General features: G+C 36.0%; 1 protein-coding gene across 6 annotated transcripts; it reads right to left on the bottom strand.

Annotated features, from left to right (window-relative positions):
• Positions 1 to 475: 475 nt before the first annotated feature.
• Positions 476 to 14,710, bottom strand: LOC149220127 (uncharacterized). 6 transcript variants are annotated; one of them, XM_089384679.1, is made up of 5 exons: positions 14,564 to 14,710; positions 14,194 to 14,394; positions 1,222 to 1,308; positions 1,037 to 1,128; positions 779 to 864 (listed from the first exon to the last, which is right to left on the bottom strand). In XM_089384679.1, coding segments are annotated over exons 2-5 (297 nt in total). In that variant the 5' UTR covers positions 14,311 to 14,394; positions 14,564 to 14,710; the 3' UTR covers positions 779 to 863. The 6 variants fall into 6 exon arrangements, with proteins under 6 accessions (XP_089240804.1, XP_089240803.1, XP_089240805.1 ...); XM_089384674.1 differs by lacking the exon at positions 779 to 864 and adding an exon at positions 4,313 to 4,478 and having other exon boundaries at positions 1,071 to 1,128; XM_089384675.1 differs by lacking the exons at positions 779 to 864; positions 14,564 to 14,710 and adding exons at positions 4,313 to 4,478; positions 14,485 to 14,557 and having other exon boundaries at positions 1,071 to 1,128.
• Between the last annotated feature and the right edge of the window lie 7,970 nt (positions 14,711 to 22,680).

Here is a 22,680-nt window from a genome sequence, read left to right as displayed (position 1 = left end):
ATTTGGTGCCCATTTATGTGTCCTTGTTTTTGCCCAATTTGATATCCTTTTGTATGCCATGTTTTGTTCCCTTCTTTGTGTCAACTATTGCACAATTTTTCACTTCTAATTTAAAACACTTTGTATGTCAATTGTCTGCATTTTGTATTAATTCCTAGTTTAACATCCAATTTTACTTTCAATTTTGCATCCATGGTTACATCCGCATTTGACTTCTTATATAGAGTATATTTTTCTTTACATATATGACCCCCTTTATAGATTCATAGTGAAATATATGATAGTTTCTAAATATCATTAAAGCAGATATCACAATTCAAAATCATTTGTAAAGAAATTTAAGAGAAATTGACAACATCCATCCAAAAAAATAACAATGTGTCATTAACAACTTTCAAAACATGTATAAAATAGCAACATAATACTAATAAAATCAGTATTATTTTTAATCAAAACAAGTAAAATTCAAATATGATTAACAAATCAAAATATTTCATGAATATCGTTATTCTACGATAAATTAACAACATACATAAATCAAACTCATCGTATGATTACAAAATCAAAATGTCTCATTGATATAGGGTAAATTCACAACACCCATCTAAACATAACAATGTCATTCTACACAATAATTTCTTCATAAAAAACAATGCATGTGCATGCCTAGCTACCACCACCAAGATCATCCTCATGATCATCTTGACCATCCTCATTACTCTGATCCACATCATCACCAACACCGCAACTATCATCATCATCTCCTCCTTCACCACCATCATCCTCATCCTCATCCTCATCATCTCCTGATATATGTTGAACATAATTTGGATCATCGTCTTGGCAATCATTACCTATAGCATTCTGACAAAAAAAATCAATATTACATGTTAGTATTAATTACATAACACAACGCATGTTTTTGTTATACAATGTTAACCATAAAATGAAGTAAGATATAATATCTAATAGTACTAAAAAATAAAATGAAAATATGGTTTAAAAGTATATTGGAAATCCAACTAAGATTACATACCATGGAGTCCATCCAAACAACAAATTCAACCCTCTCTTTTCCTGCAGCACCTCCTTTTCCAAATGATTTGGAGGTCTTCCATATTTTAGTTCCTATCAATCAGTAAATAGGGAGAAATTAGATAACAATGACTTTCTTCTAGTACAAAATTTATTAAAAAAATATCACATGTTTAATATACTTACAAAGGTTGTTATCAGTGCTTTTAAACCTTTCTGGCCACTACGATGAGTGACTTTTGTCTTGGTTAACCTCGCCTTGGATGCCTTGTCCTTAAACATAAACCAATTCAATTTATTTTCACACAAATACATGTTTAAGATACTTATAAGTATTAATACATTCTAAATAATGTTTAATGAAAAATTCAATACCTGAATGCTCTCATTGCCGACTTTTCTATGTGTCTTCTAGAAGAGATTCATTCATACTTAAACAAGGGGATATATTGTAACTTTTTCTAAGTTCTGAATTTTTGGATCGAATACTAGAGTCCAAGCCAAATAAGGTGCTTAAACAGGTTGATATATTATATCCCGGCGTAACCTCATGGATCCTCAACGGAGTATCCAGTTGGGAAGGTTCCTACTTGCTCACCACAATTTGTATATTTTCTCCAACTTAGAAATTTTGGTTCTCTCCAGCTTCCTGGCCATTATTTCCCTCAATTTTGGCAGGGTCAATGAATCCCTCATGTTTTCTGTTGCTGTCCATATCAAACAATTTTTCTCTAATTGGACCTGCAGCAGTTATGCCATCAACAATAAAAATGCTTTCCTGGCATGCTCCCTTCATGGATTTGACTAAAGATCAGTAGCAGGAGTTACAGGTGGTCCAGGTTTAGGAGTAGATGGGTGGGGTTCATGAAAGCAGTAAAAGGAGCTAAAGAGGGATCTCCTAGTGTCCAAACAGGACTAACTGCTTAAAGACTGGGATCTGCTAATGACAGATTGCTCACCCGGGGTCTCAGGATCAGCATGAAAATATTGAAACCATATTCCACAGAAGTGAGATCTTGAAACCATCCAGAATTCTCTCCCAAGTTCCCAGCATCTGGGAGATGAAGGTTGGTATTTCAAGTCCTTCACTTTCATACCTCCGATGAGTGGATTATCCAGAACGAGGTTTCGAGAAAGGCAGGCAAAAAAGAAAATCAGAGTGTTTTTTGTATTCGGTAGCATCTGAAGTTCTGGTCTCCAACAAGCTAATCACTCCCACTAGAAAGCCATAATGAAATTTCCATATGTGAAATTTCTATAAAGACTCTGAGCCTTTTGTTTTGAAATCCTGTAATATGTATACCGACTGAATGTAAATGTTTGTTCACTAATAGGAAAACAAGGTTACTATCTATTAACACATTTCTTAATAGTGAAGAATTGCATTGAACTTCTTTGTGCTATACATATGAATTCTCAGATACTATAAAATATCCGCTGAAAACTAGAACACCTCTAGTTATACTTCAGTTTATAGATCAACTACAGCACAGGCAAACAACCTTATGTCAGACAACAACATCAAATAATTCTGTAGCCATTTACTACAAGATTTGACCACTTTTGACTACAAAACTAACCAGGGCCATCTGGGTGACAACAGATAAAAGAAAGCAGAGAAAATTTGTGTTATGTATATGTTATCTCTTATGCATACAATATTATTCTGCGCCTATGGAAAGATGGAACCTCTGCATTTCTTTGGATTTAGGCTATATCATTTTCCTTGAATTAACTAGGTGATTTTTTTTTTTTTTCTCATGTAGTAGGTGCTCCAAGGACATAAGGACTCAGTGTATTCTCTTGCATCTTATTGTCTCAATAGGATTCCGAGCTTGGCCACACTTGTGTATTTTTATTTTCAATAAATTGAAATTGGGATTCTCACTCTGAAAAGATATGAGGGAAAAATATAAACAATAATTGCAAATTGATAGATAAGATCGTTGTTTATCATATGGTAGTATTTAACACTGTTGATAATATCGGCGATATTCGGAAATATCGCGATATTTTCGGCAAAACGATATATCGCCAAGAAAATATCGCGATATTTTCTGTTTTGAAAATATCGCGATATTTTCAAAATATCGGCAAATATCGGAAAATATCGGCAAAATATCGCGATATTTTGAAAATATCGGCAAAATATCGGCTATATTTAAAAATTTGAAAAAAATATTTTTTATGCTTGCCGATATTTGCCGATATTTTGCCGATATTGCCGATAAGATATTTTCTGGACCCTCGCCGATATTTTTCCGATACCGATATTTTCAACACTGGTATTTAATGATAAAAGTCTGTGCTACAAAAAAACACTGCTTTGCATGAACGAAAACAATGGCTACATAAGATTTTCCTAGATGATATCCTTTATCCCATTTGCACAGTCAGGTTTCTGTCAAGGTCTGCACCTGACACTTTCTCTCAGAGCTTAGCAGCACCAATGAGGATACTCTTCATACAGTTAATTAAAGTTTGCATTTGTTTTCTGGAATGCAAAGATGCGGGATATACACATGCACAATCCAAAGCTCCATTTCTGACTGTATCAAAAACTGCAAGAGAAGGTCCTACTCCATGAACAGAAGAGCATCCCATATAATCCTCTAAACCTATTTCCCTTTTCAATTCATCCATTTCGTCCACCATGGGACCTTCAAATACAACAATAAGTGAAGTGCGAAGTGAAGATGATGGAGTTAAATAAGGATGTTGAATTGCTTGGCACATAAGGAAGTTGACATCACTCATGTCTGTGAAATGTTTTCGATTCCTCATAGATGTATCAAGTGCATTTGAGCATTGTCTGGCCAGCTCCCAAAAGTCCCCTGTTTCATTGATATGATGGGTATTCATAATAGCAGAGTGGTAGAAACCTTCGTGCCCACAAGAAACCAAAATAAGGGTCAAGGGAAGCAATACAAATATTCACACAACTGATCAAAAGAAAATTAATAAAAAAATAAAGGGTATACAAATTGAGATATACTAATACTGTTTGTAGCTGATAGAACCACACACAATTGCTTTCTTACTGAATACAAGTGTATCTGTACAACATATATACCATGAACAACATGACTGCTCGCACTAGAAAAACCCAGTTCATAGAGTGCAAGAAATCATGCCATAAATAAATTAAACCTACAGAAACGATAACTGTAAATAAATACAAAAACATACTGTGAAAACTAGACAAAACTTTGAAGCAGCAGTGGTAATTCAAAATAAAATAAAGCAATGTGCAAATATGGAATTGGCAAAACCTTACCAACACTATGATCAGATAGGTTGCTGCCAACGAGGCTTCTGCAGTCAACCAGAGTTATGACAGAGTAATGCTCCCAGCGATTGCCAAGCTCCTTGAGAACGGAAGTGGCTTTAAGCCCAGCTGCTGTTAAAGCTCCACACATTGTTGTTCTTTCTGTCTTGCAAACCTGTGATGGCAATCCATCAACATCAAAATTGATACTCATGAAATCATAGAACTTATAGTTCATTAATTTATAATGATATAACGTAGAGAACAAAACCTAGTGTGCATTTACTGGCATTAACAATGCACAAATGTAAGACCTCATGGACTATAAACTCTTTGTGGACAATAAACTCTATTAACATGGAAGATAATAGACTTTATGGCCTAGCTATCACTAGGCTATAGACTTTATGGACTTCCTATCCACAGTTACAGAACAATTCCTATCCTCTTCATTGACCTAGATACTAGGAAATAAACCTTATGGACTTCATATCCGCATAACATAATTCCTATCCTCCCCATATGACTTCTCTGACACTACTAAATCAAACAGTACACAGTATTGGATATTGACTTGCAGCAATGCTACAAAACTATCTATAAATCTATCAGTACAGATTATCAACTTACATTCTCAAGCTGAGCTGTCCTCTCTGAGCATAAGCACAGACGAACGATTTGCGAATGGCGAGGAGAATTAGGATCTTCAAATGGCAAATTGGCATGCCTCCTGGACCCCAAAGAATATCCCAATAAGTCAACCCCATGAGCCCAGAAGGGCTTGTTGGCCTGGCCTCTGGGAATTGCATCCTCTATAGCCATAAAATTTAGGTTTTCTTCATGATATCCATTCTTCTCTGTCTGAGAATTGGTTTCATATAAAGATCTATAAAGATCTTAGAAATTTCTATAAAGATCTTAGAGGCTAGATCAGTGTGAAAGAGGGAGAGAGCCAACAAGTACCATGGATAGTGAGTAGGTTTCATATCTATAGTCTCTTTATTACAGGATGGTATAACATTACTAATCAGTGAGGCACATAGACCAGTGTACATGTTTCCACCAAGAAAGCTCATAACACAAAGACTAATCGCCCGGTTGGATTCTTCCCTGCACCTGCTTTGGCTGGATCGAATCCCTATATCAGGAGTAGTGCCAGCGGGGAGGTGGGCCGGCATCTAGCTAGTCCAAATCATCCATCCAGGCACATCAATCTCAATTCTATGTTTGAAGTGACAGGCAGGCCCCTGACTTATAAAGGGTTCATTCATGCGCTCGTTCTCGCTTATTGATCGGATTACCTTATGGATGCTCGACACCTTGATGAGGTCTGACCTAGATCGGATGCCCAGCTATATCGGATGGGCGGTGAGATGAGGGATGTTTCTGCTCAAGCATTGATTGACTAAGCCAGTTTTTTCCTACAGGATTCCAATCGGGGCCAACAGGATAGATAGATTGGGCTGATTCCATCCATAGGTTCAGATTAGTGCGTCGCCCTACTTACTATTATTAGGCGACCCCTATTCTTATTTGAGCTCTTCCAACCTTTTCACAATGGCAAGCAATTACCGAATCCACAATGGCTGGCAAGAGCGCCCCCAGCTTATTCCTATAACTATAGCCAGATCTTCCAATCACCTGGGAAAGCCGAACAAAAGAAAGTGAGGGGCCCTACCGCTCCAGGAGCAATCAGCCAGCACACCGGTGCTCCACCTACTGGCCAAATTAGATATAAAAGGAGGACGTTAATACCAGTTCCCCATTCATCCCAGAATTCATATCTTTTGACCGGGAATAAGAATCTCGCTTGACCAATCTTGCACATAAAGACTCGTTACGTAACGTATCCTCTCTCTTGCGACCGAAAGGAGCTAAGGAACCAGTAACTAAGATGGGTGGGGTTCATGAAAGCAGTAAAAGGAGCTAAAGAGGGATCTCCTAGTGTCCAAACAGGACTAACTGCTTAAAGACTGGGATCTGCTAATGACAGATTGCTCACCCGGGGTCTCAGGATCAGCATGAAAATATTGAAACCATATTCCACAGAAGTGAGATCTTGAAACCATCCAGCATTCTCTCCCAAGTTCCCAGCATCTGGGAGATGAAGGTTGGTATTTCAAGTCCTTCACTTTCATACCTCCGATGAGTGGATTATCCAGAACGAGGTTTCGAGAAAGGCAGGCAAAAAATCAAATTAGAGTGTTTTCTGTATTCGGTAGCATCTGAAGTTCTGGTCTCCAACAAGCTAATCACTCCCACTAGAAAGCCATAATGAAATTTCCATATGTGATCTGTATGTTTCTACACTCAACATCTGCACTGCACTCCTTATAAACCATCTCCTAAAACCACTGTATCAATGCATACTAAGCTCACCAGAAATCTTTCTAATAATGACCATAGCTCCTGTAGGGATGGTATCGCCATAATGCATGCCACAGCAGTAACACACTAAAGCCTACTAAAAGAGAAAGCTTGGATTGTGGTCTGACTTCCTAGCATATGTGTTATACAATAATCCACCTCTAGCCCTCTAAGTAGCTCTATAATGTATCTCTCCTCGCATCAGTGCCAAAATATGTCGCAGAGAAGCAATGTAGGTTGATGCCATTCATTCAAACTGACTTTGTTGTAGAGGAACGTGTCAGTCAACCTATGTGTTAATGTTATACATATTGCATAGGAACAAAGTCTTATACATCGTGAGCCATATGAACTGTGTAGAGCCAAGAGCCATCGGTAATAGAATTGGCAGTAACAACATACCAAGCAGCTCTGCTACTGCTGTTCAATGAAGCTACGAAGATGAGCTGTGTAGAAATTAAATTAAATCTCTGAGATATTTTCTGGAAGAGAATCATCAATACCTGAACAAAATAATGCATCATTACTCTCCATAAGATTTGGCTTATCTAATGGATCACTAAAGTCCAGTACCAAACAAAGAATTCAAGCAAGAAGACATATCAAGGCCTTCTGTAAGCATAGGCATCTTCAATGGAGCACCCATGTTAGAAGGTTCCTGGTTGCTAGCCACTGTGTCTACTTTCACAAGTTGTATATTTTCTCCAACTTTGAATTCTTGTGTCTCTTCAGCTCCATTCTGTACAGATTGTTCTTCCTGGTCATCCTTACTACCATACTTGAAACAAGTCATTCATACTACTGAAATGGAGCAGCCCCGTTGCTAGATAAAGCTCAAACTTGATGAAGATCTTCTTACTGTTATTCAAAACTTTTTGCAGGGTTATGATTTGAAACCCTGCTTCGACTGAAACCCTGCTTCGACTGAAACCCCAAGTGTAGAAGATAGTTTTGATTTTGAAATGCTAATAGTACAGACAGTGGATGTCAACAATATCACTGACTACCAGAACAATCAGCCCATGCATACACTCTTCCTTGATTATGATATTGAAGATAAGCAAAGGAGGTAATACCAATGAGATAGATCAATGCTTCAGAGAATGAAGATCGGTGGATACTCCTGGACTTGTTATGGAGATTGAAGACACAGTAAAAGTCTGACATTCCTTAGAAGTGAAGTCAGATGATCTTTGGTATCATCGATATTTGTTCCTTTCACTTCTTCATAGGCACCTTACTAGCTAGTGCCAATGAGAAGTATCAGTGAGTTCTGAGGGAGCAACATATATTTTCTTACTATTCCAACTATATGCCCTAGACTTGAATCTAAACAGCGAATTGTCAACAATGGTGTCTTGTCACTTAAAAAAAAAACTCAACAGTGCCTTGTGTATCTTAAATTCAACAAGTTTATTTATGCTGATCTCTGTAAGATTACAGTCTTCATTAGGAGTTCTTTCCATGGTCATATAAGATGATGCCATTTGATGCTATTGGTTAGATTACATATAAACATCGAATTCTCAACAATGGTGTCTTATCACTTAAAAAATACTCAACGGTGCCTTATGGATCTTAAACTCAACATGTTTATTTATGCTGGTCTCTGTAAGATTACAGTCTTCATTAGGAGTTATTTCCATGGTCATATAGGATGACGCCATTTGATGCTATTGGTTAGATTACATATATATGGAGTATCGATTCCATATTAACTATGCATCAGTGCCAAAATATGTCGCAGAGAAGCAATGTAGATTGATGCCATTCATTCAAACTGACTTTGTTGTATAAGAATGTGCCAGTCGACCTATGTGTTAATGTTATACATAATGCAGAGGAACAAAGTCTTATACATCGTGAGCCATATGAACTGTGTAGAGCCAAGAGCCATCGGTAATAGAATTGGCAGTAACAACATACCAAGCAGCTCTGCTACTGCTGTTCAATGAAGCTACGAAGATGAGATGTGTAGAAATTAAATCTCAACTAAATTTGGAAGATGAAGATCTTATTCAACTTCTGTATTTAGTTTCATGTGGCAAGATCGAGATTCTTCTAAAAGAACCTAGCACTGCAACAATATCTACAAGTGATAATTTTGAATTCAATCCTCCCTTTTCGCACAAGTTGAAAAATATTAAGATTCCACTTACAAATATGAATGCAAATGAGAGGAATAGAGTGATTGAAAATGTAAAAGAAGACAGACATTTCTGAATAGATTCAACAATAGTTCTCATCATGAAGGCTAGAAAAATCTTACCTCAGCAACAACTATTGAGTGAGTGTGTTGAACAATTCCAAAGCACATTCAAGCCCGAACTTAAAGCAATAAAATCCAGAATTCAGGACTTGATCTCAAAGGAGTACCTGGAACGTGACAATGAAAACAGTAATTTATTGAGATATATAGCCTAATATCGTTGATTGAGATGCAAGTCGAAAACAAATCTGTAATGCAACATATGGTTAATTTTGTTTTATTTTAGAGAAATAAAACATATCACAGATTGGATTTTCCATGTGAGTTCGACTGACTAACATAGAAATACTCTGTTTTGCAATAGAGGATGAAGAAGTTTTCCAGGTCAGCTAATCAGTCACCCAGTTATACCTTAAAGAGGAGGGACTTAGATAATGCACGGTTTTTGTGCCACAACTCATCAGAGGAGAGAACACTGCTCGACTCATGCTACTGTTCCTTAAATTTTGTTTTATGTTTCAGACAGGGAGTTCCATCCCTTCGTCTACAAGGAAATAACATAAAGTGGCGATGGATCGATATAGAAGTTAAAATTATTTGGATCTAAAGGAGTGGTGGTTTTATCCACTACTCCAACTAGTGCCTAAAAAATATAAAATTTGGGTTTGGTGGTTGTGAATTCCATTGTCACTGAAGGTAGGTATAGCCTAATTTTGGTGTCCACCATAAACCTATCAATTACTTTGGCTATACCCTCTTTACCCTTCCTTTCATTACACCAATCTTACAAATAGCATGCACTTTCAGAACCTAGTCAAAGAGCCCCCAACTCCAATGGTTTTTCAGACTGGTTATGATTTGAAACCCTGCTTCGTCTGAAATCCCAAGTGTAGAAGATAGTTTTGATTTTGAAATGCTAATAGTATTGACAGTGGATGTCAACAATATCACTGACTGCCAGAACAATCTGCCCATGCATATGCTCTTCCTTGATTATGATATTGAAGATAGGCAAAGGAAATTATACCAATGAGATAGATCAATGCTTCAGAGAATGAAGATCGGTGGATACTCCTGGACTTATTATGGAGATTGAAGACACAACAAAAGTCTGACATTCCTTAGAAGTGAAGTCAGATGATCTTTGGTATCATAGAGATTTGTTCCTTTCACTTCTTGATAGTCACCTTACTAGCTAGTGCCAGTGAGAAGTATCAGTGAGTTCTGAGGGAGCAACATATCTTTTCTTACTATGCCAACTATATGCCCTAGACTTGAATCTAAACAGCGAATTGTCAACAATGGTGTCTTGTAACTTAAAAAAAAAAACTCAACAGTGCCTTGTGGATCTTAAATTCAACAAGTTTATTTATGCTGGTCTCTGTAAGATTACAGTCTTCATTAGGGGTTCTTTCCATGGTCATATAAGATGATGCCATTTGATGCTATTGGTTAGATTACATATAAACATCGAATTCTCAACAATGGTGTCTTGTCACTTAAAAAATACTCAACGGTGCCTTATGTATCTTAAACTCAACATGTTTATTTATGTTGGTCTCTGTAAGATTATAGTCTTCATTAGGAGTTATTTCCATGGTCATATAAGATGATGCCATTTTGACGCTATTGGTTAGATTACATATATATGGAGTATCGATTCCATATTAACTATGCATCAATGCCAAAATATGTCGCAGAGAAGCAATGCAGATTGATGCCATTCAGTCAAACTGACTTTGTTGTAGAGGAACGTGTCAGTCGACCTGTGTGTTAATGTTATACATAATGCAGAGGAACAAAGTCTTATACATCGTGAGCCATATGAACTGTGTAGAGCCAAGAGCCATCGGTAATAGATTTGGCAGTAACAACATACCAAGCAGCTCTGCTATTGTTGTTCAATGAAGCTACGAAGCTGAGTTGTGTAGAAATTAAATCTCAACTAAATTTGGAAGATGAAGATCTTATTATGAGGCCGAATTGACTGGGTTTGGCTGAGCTCATTTGGAGGAGATTTTTGTTGGTTTGACTAGCATTAACTTTCTGGTTACAACATCTTGTTAACTGTTGTTTGGCTGGACTGTTTTGACAGTGATTGGGCAAGTAATTTTGTATGATGTACTCTCTCTCTCTCTCTCTCTCTGTGCTGAACTTTTGAAGAATAATAAGAATATTTGATCAAAGGGTTTTCCCCACATTGGGGTTTTTCTCTAGCATCCGCCAAATATTGTGCCCTCTTGTCTTGACTTGTCTTATTCTTATTGTTTATGTTCTATCTGCAAATACTCTCAATATTTATGTGATTGCTAATCTGGAAATTTATATTGGGCTAATAAGGAAAATTGACGTAAATTGTTGTAAAGCATAAGAACATACCATTGTTATCTAAAATTAACAATCATTCTATAATTAGCATGATTAAAATGTAGAAAAATGTTATGGAGTGTCCAAGTAGTGTAGAACAGAGAAGAAAGAAAAAATACCACAAGACAACCATAGGGTTGATAGAACCATGTTTAGGCACATTAGATATTGCTTGGTGACAGAGTCTTACACCTTTGAAAGGAATATTTGTTTCCCTACATTTCTATTGAACAAATACAAACCTGAATATGTTCTAAGGACTATCATGGAGGGAGTCGAGATGACCCACAGGACCCATAGTTGAATACACAAGGGGATTTCAATGCTGGAAATCTAGTTTATAGCATAGTAGCAAGATTTGGTCATATTGCTCTTTATTATATGGAAATTCGGCAACAGTACAAAATTCAGTATGTTTTCACTGCAATGCAGATACAGAACAGTTCACTTACCTTATAATGTCTTTGATACCCATCAACATATAAGCCCCAAAAAAACAGAGCAAAAACCTCAAAAAAATAAAAATAACAGTAAGAAAACACTTAAAAATAAACTACATTGCAAAATTTTCAAAGAATAAATTGCTTTTTCTGGTTTTAGTGTGTTCTGAGGATGAAATTCTTCTAAAATATGGAACAAAACGCTTATTTTCATACTGAGAAATATAGATTTCCATATTGGAACCATGCTGCATTTCTTTATTAGGTATTTTCCATACTGAGTTGTATTTGAATACATATTCGGATTCAAATTTTGCTACTATGGTTTATAGCCATTCCCAGTTACACGTATGCTGAAATCAGGGAGGTCAAGGTAATCAGATAAATTGTCACAACAATTATGAACAAGAGGCAACCTTCCTTGAAATTCTTGAACCTCCAGTAATCAGAAAAATTGTCACAACAATTATGAACAAGAGGCAACCTTCGTTAAAATTCTTGAACCCCCTACCCTTGCCTGGATTTGCTCACGGCGCCAATCAGTCCTCATGTACATGTACATCAAAATATTTATTATATAATTAACTATAAATTTGTTAACATTAAAAGGACAAATAGATCCTCTGTTCATGTAGAGATGCTCACTGACGACCATGTTGACAATGGCGATGAGAGGGAGAAACTGTCGTGATATCCAATCTTCAATATGCATATTTTAGATAATAAAGACTGACCTACTAAGTTAACCAAGTAGCCGTTATACAAAGTACACATAAATGAAGCTCAAAGCTAAGAAATTTTTTTTCTAACTTTCTTTGCTTCCCACACAAACTATTACTCGATTTCGATTTTTCTTATTAGATTCCAAAATTTAATGAAATTATCTGGCTGGGAGCATTGTTGCAGTGCATGGCTTTTATCCACTATCTCCACTACAAATTTTGAAATGACAACAAAAAAATCCATTAAGACCGGAATCTCCCCACAACAGTGAAAGCAGAGTTCATTATTCAAGAACAAAGTAAAGCGAACCAAATACTCTAAGAGCAGGACATGCATGAGTCCTCCAGACCCAGATCCACTAGATTGATTGCATCATTTTTTCAGCTGGATGAAGCATCGATGACCCGGTAGATGCACCATTCATGAGCAAAAATAACAGACGATCAGTGATTCAGAAGCACCCTTACCAAGCACAGTTGAGATCATCCAGATAATCCACAAGGCCATCTAGGTATGCTATCTTACAAAAGCTATAATTCTCAGCTTATATCTTGTAGACACTAGACAGACACCCATCACCAGGGTTCTCCCTTCCACACGTAACCCGTCAAACTTTGCAGTCCGATGAGCTTCAATAAAGTTTGCCAGGATAGAATCCACCCTGGTTTATGGCCCTGCATACCTCTCCTTTGACGCTTATATAAATTAGGACTTATTTATTTTCTAGGCTTCTGCTATTAGTCTCGTCTTCATTGTATCAAGTTTATCTGTTATTATAACCCTTGAAAATCTGATAAGGAAATCCAAGAGATGCTTCTCCATATTTGTGAATGGCATTCTTCGTAAAACTGTTGACATAGACTAGTGCACCTAAATCTGGGGGATTTAAACTGGTTACCTACTAACACGTAACCAGAACCAGCCAGATGCTCGTCTTCATTGTATCAGGTTTATCTGTTATTATAACCCTTGAAAATCTGATAAGGAAATCCAAGAGATGCTTCTCCATATTTGTGAATGGCATTCTTCGTAAAACTGTTGACATAGACTAGTGCACCTAAATCTGGGGGATTTAAACTGGTTACCTACTAACACGTAACCAGAACCAGCCAGATGCTCAACAACATTGGTTACAAACAATTGAGATAATCACCCCTTTGTTATTTTATCATTCGTCATTCTGTTAAATCTGAAATCTTATTTGTAGTCTCTCCTTTTCAGCGAATACCTTTAAGCACTCCAGCATCAATATATAGTTTTAGTCCCATTAACCTAATGTCCTTTCATCATTTGTGGACATTTATATAATTTATTTCTTTATTCCGAAATTCTTCTTAAAATTATTATTTCCAATTCTTTATGAACCTTCTGCTGTCGAGCAATTGGTGTTATTTTGAGAAAAATAATTTGTAAACGAAGTTTCTTGGTTAGTGAAAAGCCCGCCAAAGGTACCTCTACGCCAAGTATATCCCTGGAAAGTGTCTATCTCTCAATGTTAGTGACATCTCAACGCATTCACCCATTCGGGAGCTTTCGTAGGCAATCAGCGTCGTATGTAGAGCATCTAGCTCGGCGGGCCTCACAGTTTGTGAGGAAGAGTAAGCAGATCACAGAGTATTTGCTTATTTCACTCCTTTCGGAAAACCTATAAATTTTTTAAAGTAACTGCTACTTACGAATCATAAGTTTTTTAAAATAAATTCTACTTAGTTTCAGATTTTTAGATTTTTAAGGGGTTTTACCGACCCAGAAATAGAGATTCAATAAATGGAAGAGAAGCTTACTGATGGTGACATCGCCGTCGGGGCTCTGGAGCATCTTGTCCATTCCCTTGGGGCCGAGTGAGGTGCGGAGGATTCTCGCAACGGACCTGGCGGCCGCAATGTTGGCCTTCTAAGCATCTAAGCCTCTGATTCGGGTCTTCTGCTCCTGCTCCTTTATTATGATAAATGGCCTCCCGTACTCATCAAATGCCAGCGCCATCCCTGCAAACAGTAACATATTGCAGCACAGAGATTAAAACCTAAACATACAAGAGTGGCTGCTAAAAACACATTGGATTTTGAACCAGAAACCTGAAATGCGTGTACTCCTCTCTGTGTGGAAGACTGAATGTGCGGGTGGAAATCCATTGAAGTTAAAAATGGAATATACCTTGGCGCCGTCAATGGACTGAAGAACCGATCGTGGGGTTTGAGTGTCTGCTACTGGTGAACCCTAATTCGAAAATCTCTGCAATCTCGTTTTCACTCCCGCCCTGCGAAAAGCGAACAGATCCTCCTTCTTGTTCTAGAACGTAAACGAAGTTTGGGTTGGGAGGGGTTTTGTAAAGAAAAGTAAAGCTTTACCTTTTTCAAAAATGCTAATTTCATAGTGAAAAACAGTAAATACATTTTTTTATTTTCACATCACTAGTTAAGTAGCTATATAATGTTTTTGGTTCTTGGTTAGGTTGGAAAATATTTATAATAATATAATTTTATGGTTGTTGTTTAAGTTTATTAGGTGTTATTAAAACAATAAATACATTTTTTTTATTTTCACATCACTAAAGAAGTAACTATATAATGTTTTTGGTTATTGGTTAGGTTATAAAATATTTATAATAATAATAATATAATTTTATGGTTGTTGTTTAAGTTTATTAGGTGTAATTTTTTTTAATTTCAATTTAATAATTTTTAAATGGAAAAATATGATTTTAATTTGGTTGTATTGAAAATATTTATATGTTTTTACATATAAGGTGGGTGAAAACAAAGGAGAATATATAGTAAGTCTATTTAATAGTTAATAACAAGTGTTAATTTCTTAAAATTATATGATAAATTTGAAAGGAGTAGGGTATGTATCTTTTTTCGGGTGAAATATATTAAAATTATTGTGTGAATGGGGTTGTAAGACCCTATATTTTCATCCTGGGAAAATATAGTCCTCTCTTAGCCACTTGCATAGTTTAGATTGTCATAAGCAAAGTAGGTACATTGTCTTAAGATGTAAACATTTCATTTTAAGCAGTGTCATAATGTGGTTTCAGCGAAGCATTAAAAGATGGAATGAGCATGCACATTTGGGAGGCTAGTGTTATATTCAGCGTGAGGCATGATTGCACGTCTAAGAAGACTCTAACAAGGGTTGCAGAGGAGAGGTTGGGGGATTGTAGTCTCACTTAGAAGTGTATACAAGCAAGTTAAGCCCTATGAGAAGTTGTGAAACAAAATTAAGGGATTTGACAAGTTGCACGAAGGCAACTTAGTAGTGGTACTAAGTGAGCAATCCTTGATTCAACTTGATACTCTCTCCTTGGCACTACCACTTTGTAAGATGGAGAAGAAATGTGAAATAGATGTGCAACCCACTAAAGAAGTTGAAGGTTGTTGTAATGTATATCGGTGGTTATGTCATGATGTGAAAGGAAGTGTTGGAACTTGGAAGGTGACCATTAGAGTAGATTTACCATGGAGTGCAAGGAGGTGCAAGGATCTGATAAGGAGGGAACTACACAAATCTAACAAGTAGGCCATATTGGGTTAGGATATTACTATTTTGGGACATCCAAAGTTGAAGGTGCATTTTATGGAGGTGCAGTCGAAGTGCTTGGGTGCGTGCCACAGCGTAAGGGTATCTAGGACTTTTAGTGTGTGTTAGTGGTGTTAGTGCATTGTGTTTGATCAACACTAGCTAGAATGTGTTCCACGAAGGAAAAAATCCCACAAATTTGGGATGACTTAACCATTTGGCATTTAAGGTGTGTTATGTCCTAGTTTTGAGGAGACAATTAGAACCATCTTAGAGTGTGATGGGTTGTTCCATGGACTTAGGTCTATGGGTTGAGGTGTAAAGGTACCGTGTGAGTTGAGGAAAATGATTACAATGCTTACCTATATAAAGTGTTTATGATATAAGATTAATAAGTTTTTGTTGGAGAATGGAAGAGGAGGATAAGAAAAGAGAGGCATTAAGGTTTGTTGTAAATCAATCAAAAGGAACGAACTTGTTAATCTTATTAGCAAGATTGTTCAAGTTGTCTCTTCAATAGGAGTGAATTTTGGCTAGGACTAGGGAGTTAAGCATTGATTGGGTACTCTGGAAATCCAAGACCTAACATATCCAAGCTAGTCCATTAAATAGATTCATCTTGGGCAAGGGTTGTTAAGGCTAAGGTGCAAATATCCCCTCTGCTCAAACTATTTAACATGCAAAGTTGGATCTGATTCTTCAACTTGTCCTGACGATGAACCACACTGGTTGGTTCGAAACGCCTAAACAAATGATATATCTTGTGATTTACGCTGGAAAAATTTCTCGTAAACTACACATTAAGAAAGTTTGTGCACTCCTATATGGATAAACATGCTTATTATCTTTCATGAGTTTCATCAAATATTTAACATATTATTCATCAACTTTATTTAGATATTCATCATCTCCAATTAACAAATATACATTAAGAAAGTTCATGCACTCTTATATCGATAACATGCTTATTATTTTTCATGAGTTTCATTAAAGATTTAACATATTATTCATCAACTTTGGATTTGGCGAGGATGAATTCTAGTATATTACCAAGTGTGTTTTTTTCAATTGTAGTTCTTACTTTCATGATTAATTTGGTTGTAATTTTTACTTCCACGATTAATTTAGTCTAAGTTCTCTAGGTAGTCATTAATGATCTATTCAGTGCTATGTGGGGGTTTTACTTTTCAACAAATATGAAGTATCTATGTTACATTGGGACCTAGTGACCTTGTTGAAAAACCCTAGCAAACATCTTTGAAACCATTTACTAGCACTAGTTGAACTTAAGATATCTCAAAAACTAAAAGGAACAAATAAGGGTTGCTTTGCCAATCCACTCATAACCTAATCCACTTTGGTGTACTTATATTCTCAAAGTGAATCAAATACCAAGAATGATCTATGTCTGCTAAAACCTATAATCACATTGTTTCCCTAATAGCAACTAAAAACTTCTATACCCAGTTGTTGAACTTTTGCAACCAATTATAAACCTTCAACAAGAAGTAGTTTTCTAACGAGAATTATTGCCATATCTTCCTTGGTTTTACGAGGAAAAAGAAATAAAATTTCATTTGTTATCAAAGGTAAACCAAATTCATTATTTGCATACTTCCAAACCTAGGGTTTCGTATCCAAAGTAGATCCTAACCACATCAATGAAACAAACTTTGTTTTTATGTATCATCCAAACATTATGTACAATTACAGACTCACCTCTAATCCATTGTTTATAAAAATGTTGAATATTTTCATACATGATATACTGAACAGTTGGACAATGAAAATAGTTGTCATCGTTATTCTTCCATTTATATGATTTTTGCAACTTATTTGAAAGAGCAATTTTGTCCCAACAATTAGACTTGTAGCATAAAGAACATGGTTAATACATATGATTAGACCAAAAACTAGTTACTACCAAAATTCAACCAAAAAAAATATTACTGCATAAAAATAGAATTAAAAACAAAAAATATAAAAACAAAAATTTCCCAAATTAAAAATAAATAAATGATAAACTTTTTTTTTACCAAAATTTAGTGATTTTTTTGGTGCTAATACTAACATCACCATTACAACAAGATATTTTTCTAGTGCTAATACTGCCATTACAACAAGATATAAGAGGTATATAATGCAAAAAGTTTAATAATAATATGTATGTAGAAGATGGTCTTCAGACTGGTGAATTCATGATAATCAATGGGACTACAGTCAAAATAATTGGATGTTATTTACTTTTTTACATAGATTGTCAAAATAATTGCATAAATCGGTTTTTTTTAACCAAAATTTAACAAAATCTTTGCTAGTGCTAACATTAGAACCACCATTACAACAAGATATCTTTCTAGTGTTGACAACACCATTATAGTAAGATACCTCAAGAGAGACAGAAAATCTAAAAAGTATGATAGTAATACGTATCCAGAAGATGGTATTGAAACTAGTAATTGTTCACGAATCCATAAGATTGTAAGGTCATTCTCATTATCATAATCATTGTCATCATCATCACATCCTTGTCATTGTTATTGCCATCATTACATTATCATCATAATCACCATTCATGCCATCATCATCATCATTATGGACATTGTTTGCAATTGTTCATAATTGTAGATGTTGTAAGAAATATCATCAACCCAAAAAATGTGATCAGTGCTAGAAAAGGGTTGTTTAGGACACATTGATATACGTAAGAGAAATAACAACTCTATTTTTGAGAGATGATCGATGATGATCATCATCACCACCATTATCATCGTCATTGTCATTTTTATCATCCCCATCATCATCATTAATGTAATTTCTATCGACATTGTTGTAATCATCATCATCATTCATGCCATTATAGTTTTTGATGATGACCTAGATGAAAATGATGATGATGACACCAAAGATAATGCTTATGATTATGACAATGACAACATCTAAAATTGGGAAGATTCGCCAATGTCATTAGCATCGTCATCATCATAATCATTGCCATCATCATCATTGTCATTGTAACCACTATCGTCTTTATCATCATAATCACAATTCATGTCATCGCCATCATCTTCATTTTCATCATTGTCAATATTATTGACATTGTCATCAATTGTTCATAATTGTCAATGCCATAAGGAATATCATCAATGCAGAAAATATGATGAGTGTTGGAAAAGGGATGCAAAAGCGAACATAGAAATGGGGGCAACAATAGAAGTAAAATTGGATGAAAAGTGGATACAACATAAGTAGATGCACAACAACATGAAAAACCTGACACAAAAGTGGATGCAAAAGTAGATGCAGTTGTCAATGCAAACTTGGATGCAAACATGAAGGCAAAAGTGGAAGCAAACATGGGTCCAATGGTAGGTGTAAAACTTGGCACAAATTGTGGTGAAACAAATGTGGATGCAACAACGGACACAAAAGCAGATGCAAAAATGGATGAAACAAAAGTGGATGCAATAGGGGATGCAAACGTGGAAGCAAATGTGGTTGCAATGGTAGGCGCAAGATATGGTGCAACAAAAGTGGATGTAACAATAGACAAAAAATATGCAAAATAAGATGCAAAAATGGATATAAAAGTGGAAGCAAACATTGATGCAACAAGCAAAACAAAATTGGATGCAAAAAATGGATACAATGTAAGTAGATGCAAAAGTAGATACAAAACGAGATGCAAAACCCAATGCATAAACCTGACACAAAAGTGGATGCAAAAATAGATGCAATATTTGATGCAAAAGAGGATGTGAACATGGATGCAAAATTGGAAGCAAACGTGGATACAACAGTGAGTGCAAAACATGGTGCAAATTGTGGCATAACAAAAGTGGATGTAATGATAGATGCAAAAAAAGAATCAAAGTATGATGCAAATGAAGATGTAAAAAGGGATGCAAAAAGTGAAATTTAAAATGGGTGCAACAGTGGATGCAAAATTGTGTGCAAAAGTGGATGCAATAGAAGTCGATGCAAAAGTAGATGCAAAACGAGACACAAAACCCGATGCAAATCCTAGTCCAAAATTGGATACAAAAAGGGATGCAAAAATAGATGTAGTAGTTGATGAAAACCTAGACGCAAATGAGGATGCAAACATGGATGCAAAATTATAATCAAAAGTGGGTGCAAAAGGAGGTGCCAAACTAGGCGCTAATTGTGGCACAAAAATATTAGATGCAATAGTGGGTACAATAATAGATGCAAAAGAGGATGTAAATATGGATGCCAAACAAGATGGAAAAGTGGATGCAACAAAAGTAGATGCAAAATTATATGCAAAACTAGACACAAAACTCGATGTAAAACTTGGCGCAAAAGGGATGCACAAATGGATGAAAAAATGGATGCAAAAAATGATTTTAAAAAGGATGCAAAAAAGGATGCAAAAGTTGATGCAAGTGTAGGTGCAAAAAGTGGATGCAAATGAGGATGCAAAAGTATGTCAAACAAAATTAGGTGCCAAACTTGATGCAAAACCTGGAACAAAACCTGGTGTAAAGGATGACACAAAACTTGGCATAAAATTTGGTGCAAAACGTGGTGCAAAACCTATTGCAATACCTGGTGCTAAACTTGGTGTAAGATTTGGTGCAAAACTTGATGCAAATTTTGTGTCAAGTTTTGCACCATATTTGATAAATGGATACAAATAGCACCAAAAATGGGCTCTAGATGCAAAAAAAGAAGTAAAAAGGGACGTTAATCGCTGGTTTTGTTGTAGTGATTTGGGCGTTGCTGTTCACTCTTTTCCTTCTGAAGTAACCCAGCAGCGTCCGCTGGCGGCTAAGGGCCCAGCCTCTGGTGGAGTACGTTGCTGCTGCTGTGTATCATATCTTTACAATTGTTGTTGTATCATTATACTGTGAGTTATGCGTGGTTTGCTTATCTTTATTACTCGGTAATTTGATATATCTTTCATATGCTATGTTATGCTCTGTTATGATCAATGCACTAATGGTTTTTCTCAGGAAATCTGTGTAATGACTCTGCATTGTATAATTGAATCTTTTCAGAGTTGATCGCATGCTTTTAGTCTCAACCAGTTATTTCTGTTACAGAGCATCTGTACTGAATATTATTGTTGTTGGATTCATTTGAAATCCTGATTATTGGAATCCGAAAGTAATGTTATTCTATTTGGAAACATAGTCGTATTATCCTTAATTGTCAGATTACTATATTAGTGTGAGGTGTGCATATATGATCGATTATTTCCGTTCCATAATTCATCAATGAGTGTTGTTCCATAAAGTATATTCCATCCAGTTTGCTTGAGGAGTGAAGAGTGTTATTTCATAGTAGAGTGTGAGTAAGTTGGTTTTGACTCGCAAGATTTAGTTCTTTTGATTGTTGTTTCATTTACTGTTGTTCTATTTACTGCTGTTCTATTTCCTTTTGCTATTCCATTTTACTTTCTGTCGTTCCATTTACTTGCATTTGCTGCTTTGGTGTGAGAGAAGGTCTAAAGCTGTAGTGAGCCAGCAAGTCGCTGCTTAGCTCCCAGACCTATGGTCCATGCTCTAATTTCCTTTCCATCAGTTTCTAGAGGGATGGGTTATCACTTCCGCACCCTTGACTGATAAGCTGTCTTGTGTGATTTTATCCTTTTGAAGTAATTTAGTCATAGTTTAGCATCCGTCTACTCTTGTGTTCTCTGAACGTTGTACTACTAAACATTACTCTTGAGTAAATAGCTGCCTCAGACTGAGTACACTCTTGAAATAAAAAGTCGTCCCTGGGTTGATAATTAATGTGAAGGTAATTAAGAGTTTAAAAGACACCTTTTTATCGCTCCACATTTTGGCGCCGTTGCCGGGGAGAGTGTATCCATTTCTAAAGAGTAGTGTGAATCTGATGAGTGCCTGCTAGGGAAGAGTTGGATCTTAAAAACGGAAGGTAAGAACCTGCGTACGGAGCATGTAAAAGCCCTGCTCCCCCGTCCGCTTTCCAGCAGGACTGTTAAAGAACCTAGGGTAGAAATAGATGTTTGAATTTTTGTGTGAATGATTAGGAAAAAGATAGAAATTTTTAAAAAATGAATCACATGATCTCACGCAAGTGGTGATGTAAGCACCACCCATTTCACTAACTGATTGACAGGAACATTTGAAGAAGGAGCCTCGAAGAAACACATGAAGAACATCTTAAACTATGGTAAGAAATGGCTCACGTTTCTACTTTTGAATTTCCTATCAAAAATCTAGGAGGAGTGACACAAATGCACATAATTCCCCCATCTTTACCAAATTTTCATGGTTTAGCAAATGAAGATCCAGATACATTTTTATTTGAGTTCGAAATACTTTGTAGAGGATATGATTATTGTACTAATGATCAAAGATTGAAAGTGTTTCCTCTTACTCTAAAAGGAGCAGCTCTCCGATGGTTCATGAGCCTAGGTGGGAATTGCATCCAATCATGGGAGGACATGGAGAACATATTCTTGAAGAAGTACCAAGACTATTGCAAATCCAATGAAGATATTTTCGGTATGATACAAGGGGAAGATGAAAGTTTGGAGGACTATGTAGATCGATTTCAACACAACCTTCAAAAATCAAAATATAAGCATTTGGAGAAAGAGATCTTAAAAACACTCCTTCTTAAAGGAATCAAAGATGAATGTTTAGAAATCTTAAATCTAATAGGAAAAGGTGATGTTTTTCAGTTATCATATGATGATGTTTGTGAGTTGTGCATAAGGTATTCAAGAGGAATCTCCAAGGCTGGTAAGAATTCTA

Source organism: Pinus tabuliformis, chromosome Q (assembly GCF_031772625.1).
Source record: "Pinus tabuliformis cultivar Carrire ecotype Pingquan chromosome Q, CPIR1, whole genome shotgun sequence".
In the NCBI taxonomy this organism is placed as follows: Eukaryota; Viridiplantae; Streptophyta; class Pinopsida; order Pinales; family Pinaceae; genus Pinus; species Pinus tabuliformis.
Note: the sequence above shows the minus strand (reverse complement) of the source record. Positions and strands in the feature narration are given on the sequence as shown.

Excerpts from the sequence above, each read along its gene's own strand:
- LOC149220127 (XM_089384673.1), bottom strand. The coding sequence starts at position 5,125 with ATGGCTATAGAGGATGCAATTCCCAGAGGCCAGGCCAACAAGCCCTTC. Across the intron at positions 4,479-4,933 it reads GGACAGCTCAGCTTGAGAAT|GTTTGCAAGACAGAAAGAAC; the intron begins GTAAGTTGATAA and ends TTGCCATCACAG. Across the intron at positions 1,309-4,312 it reads CCTATCTGATCATAGTGTTG|GACAAGGCATCCAAGGCGAG; the intron begins GTAAGGTTTTGC and ends TTTATGTTTAAG.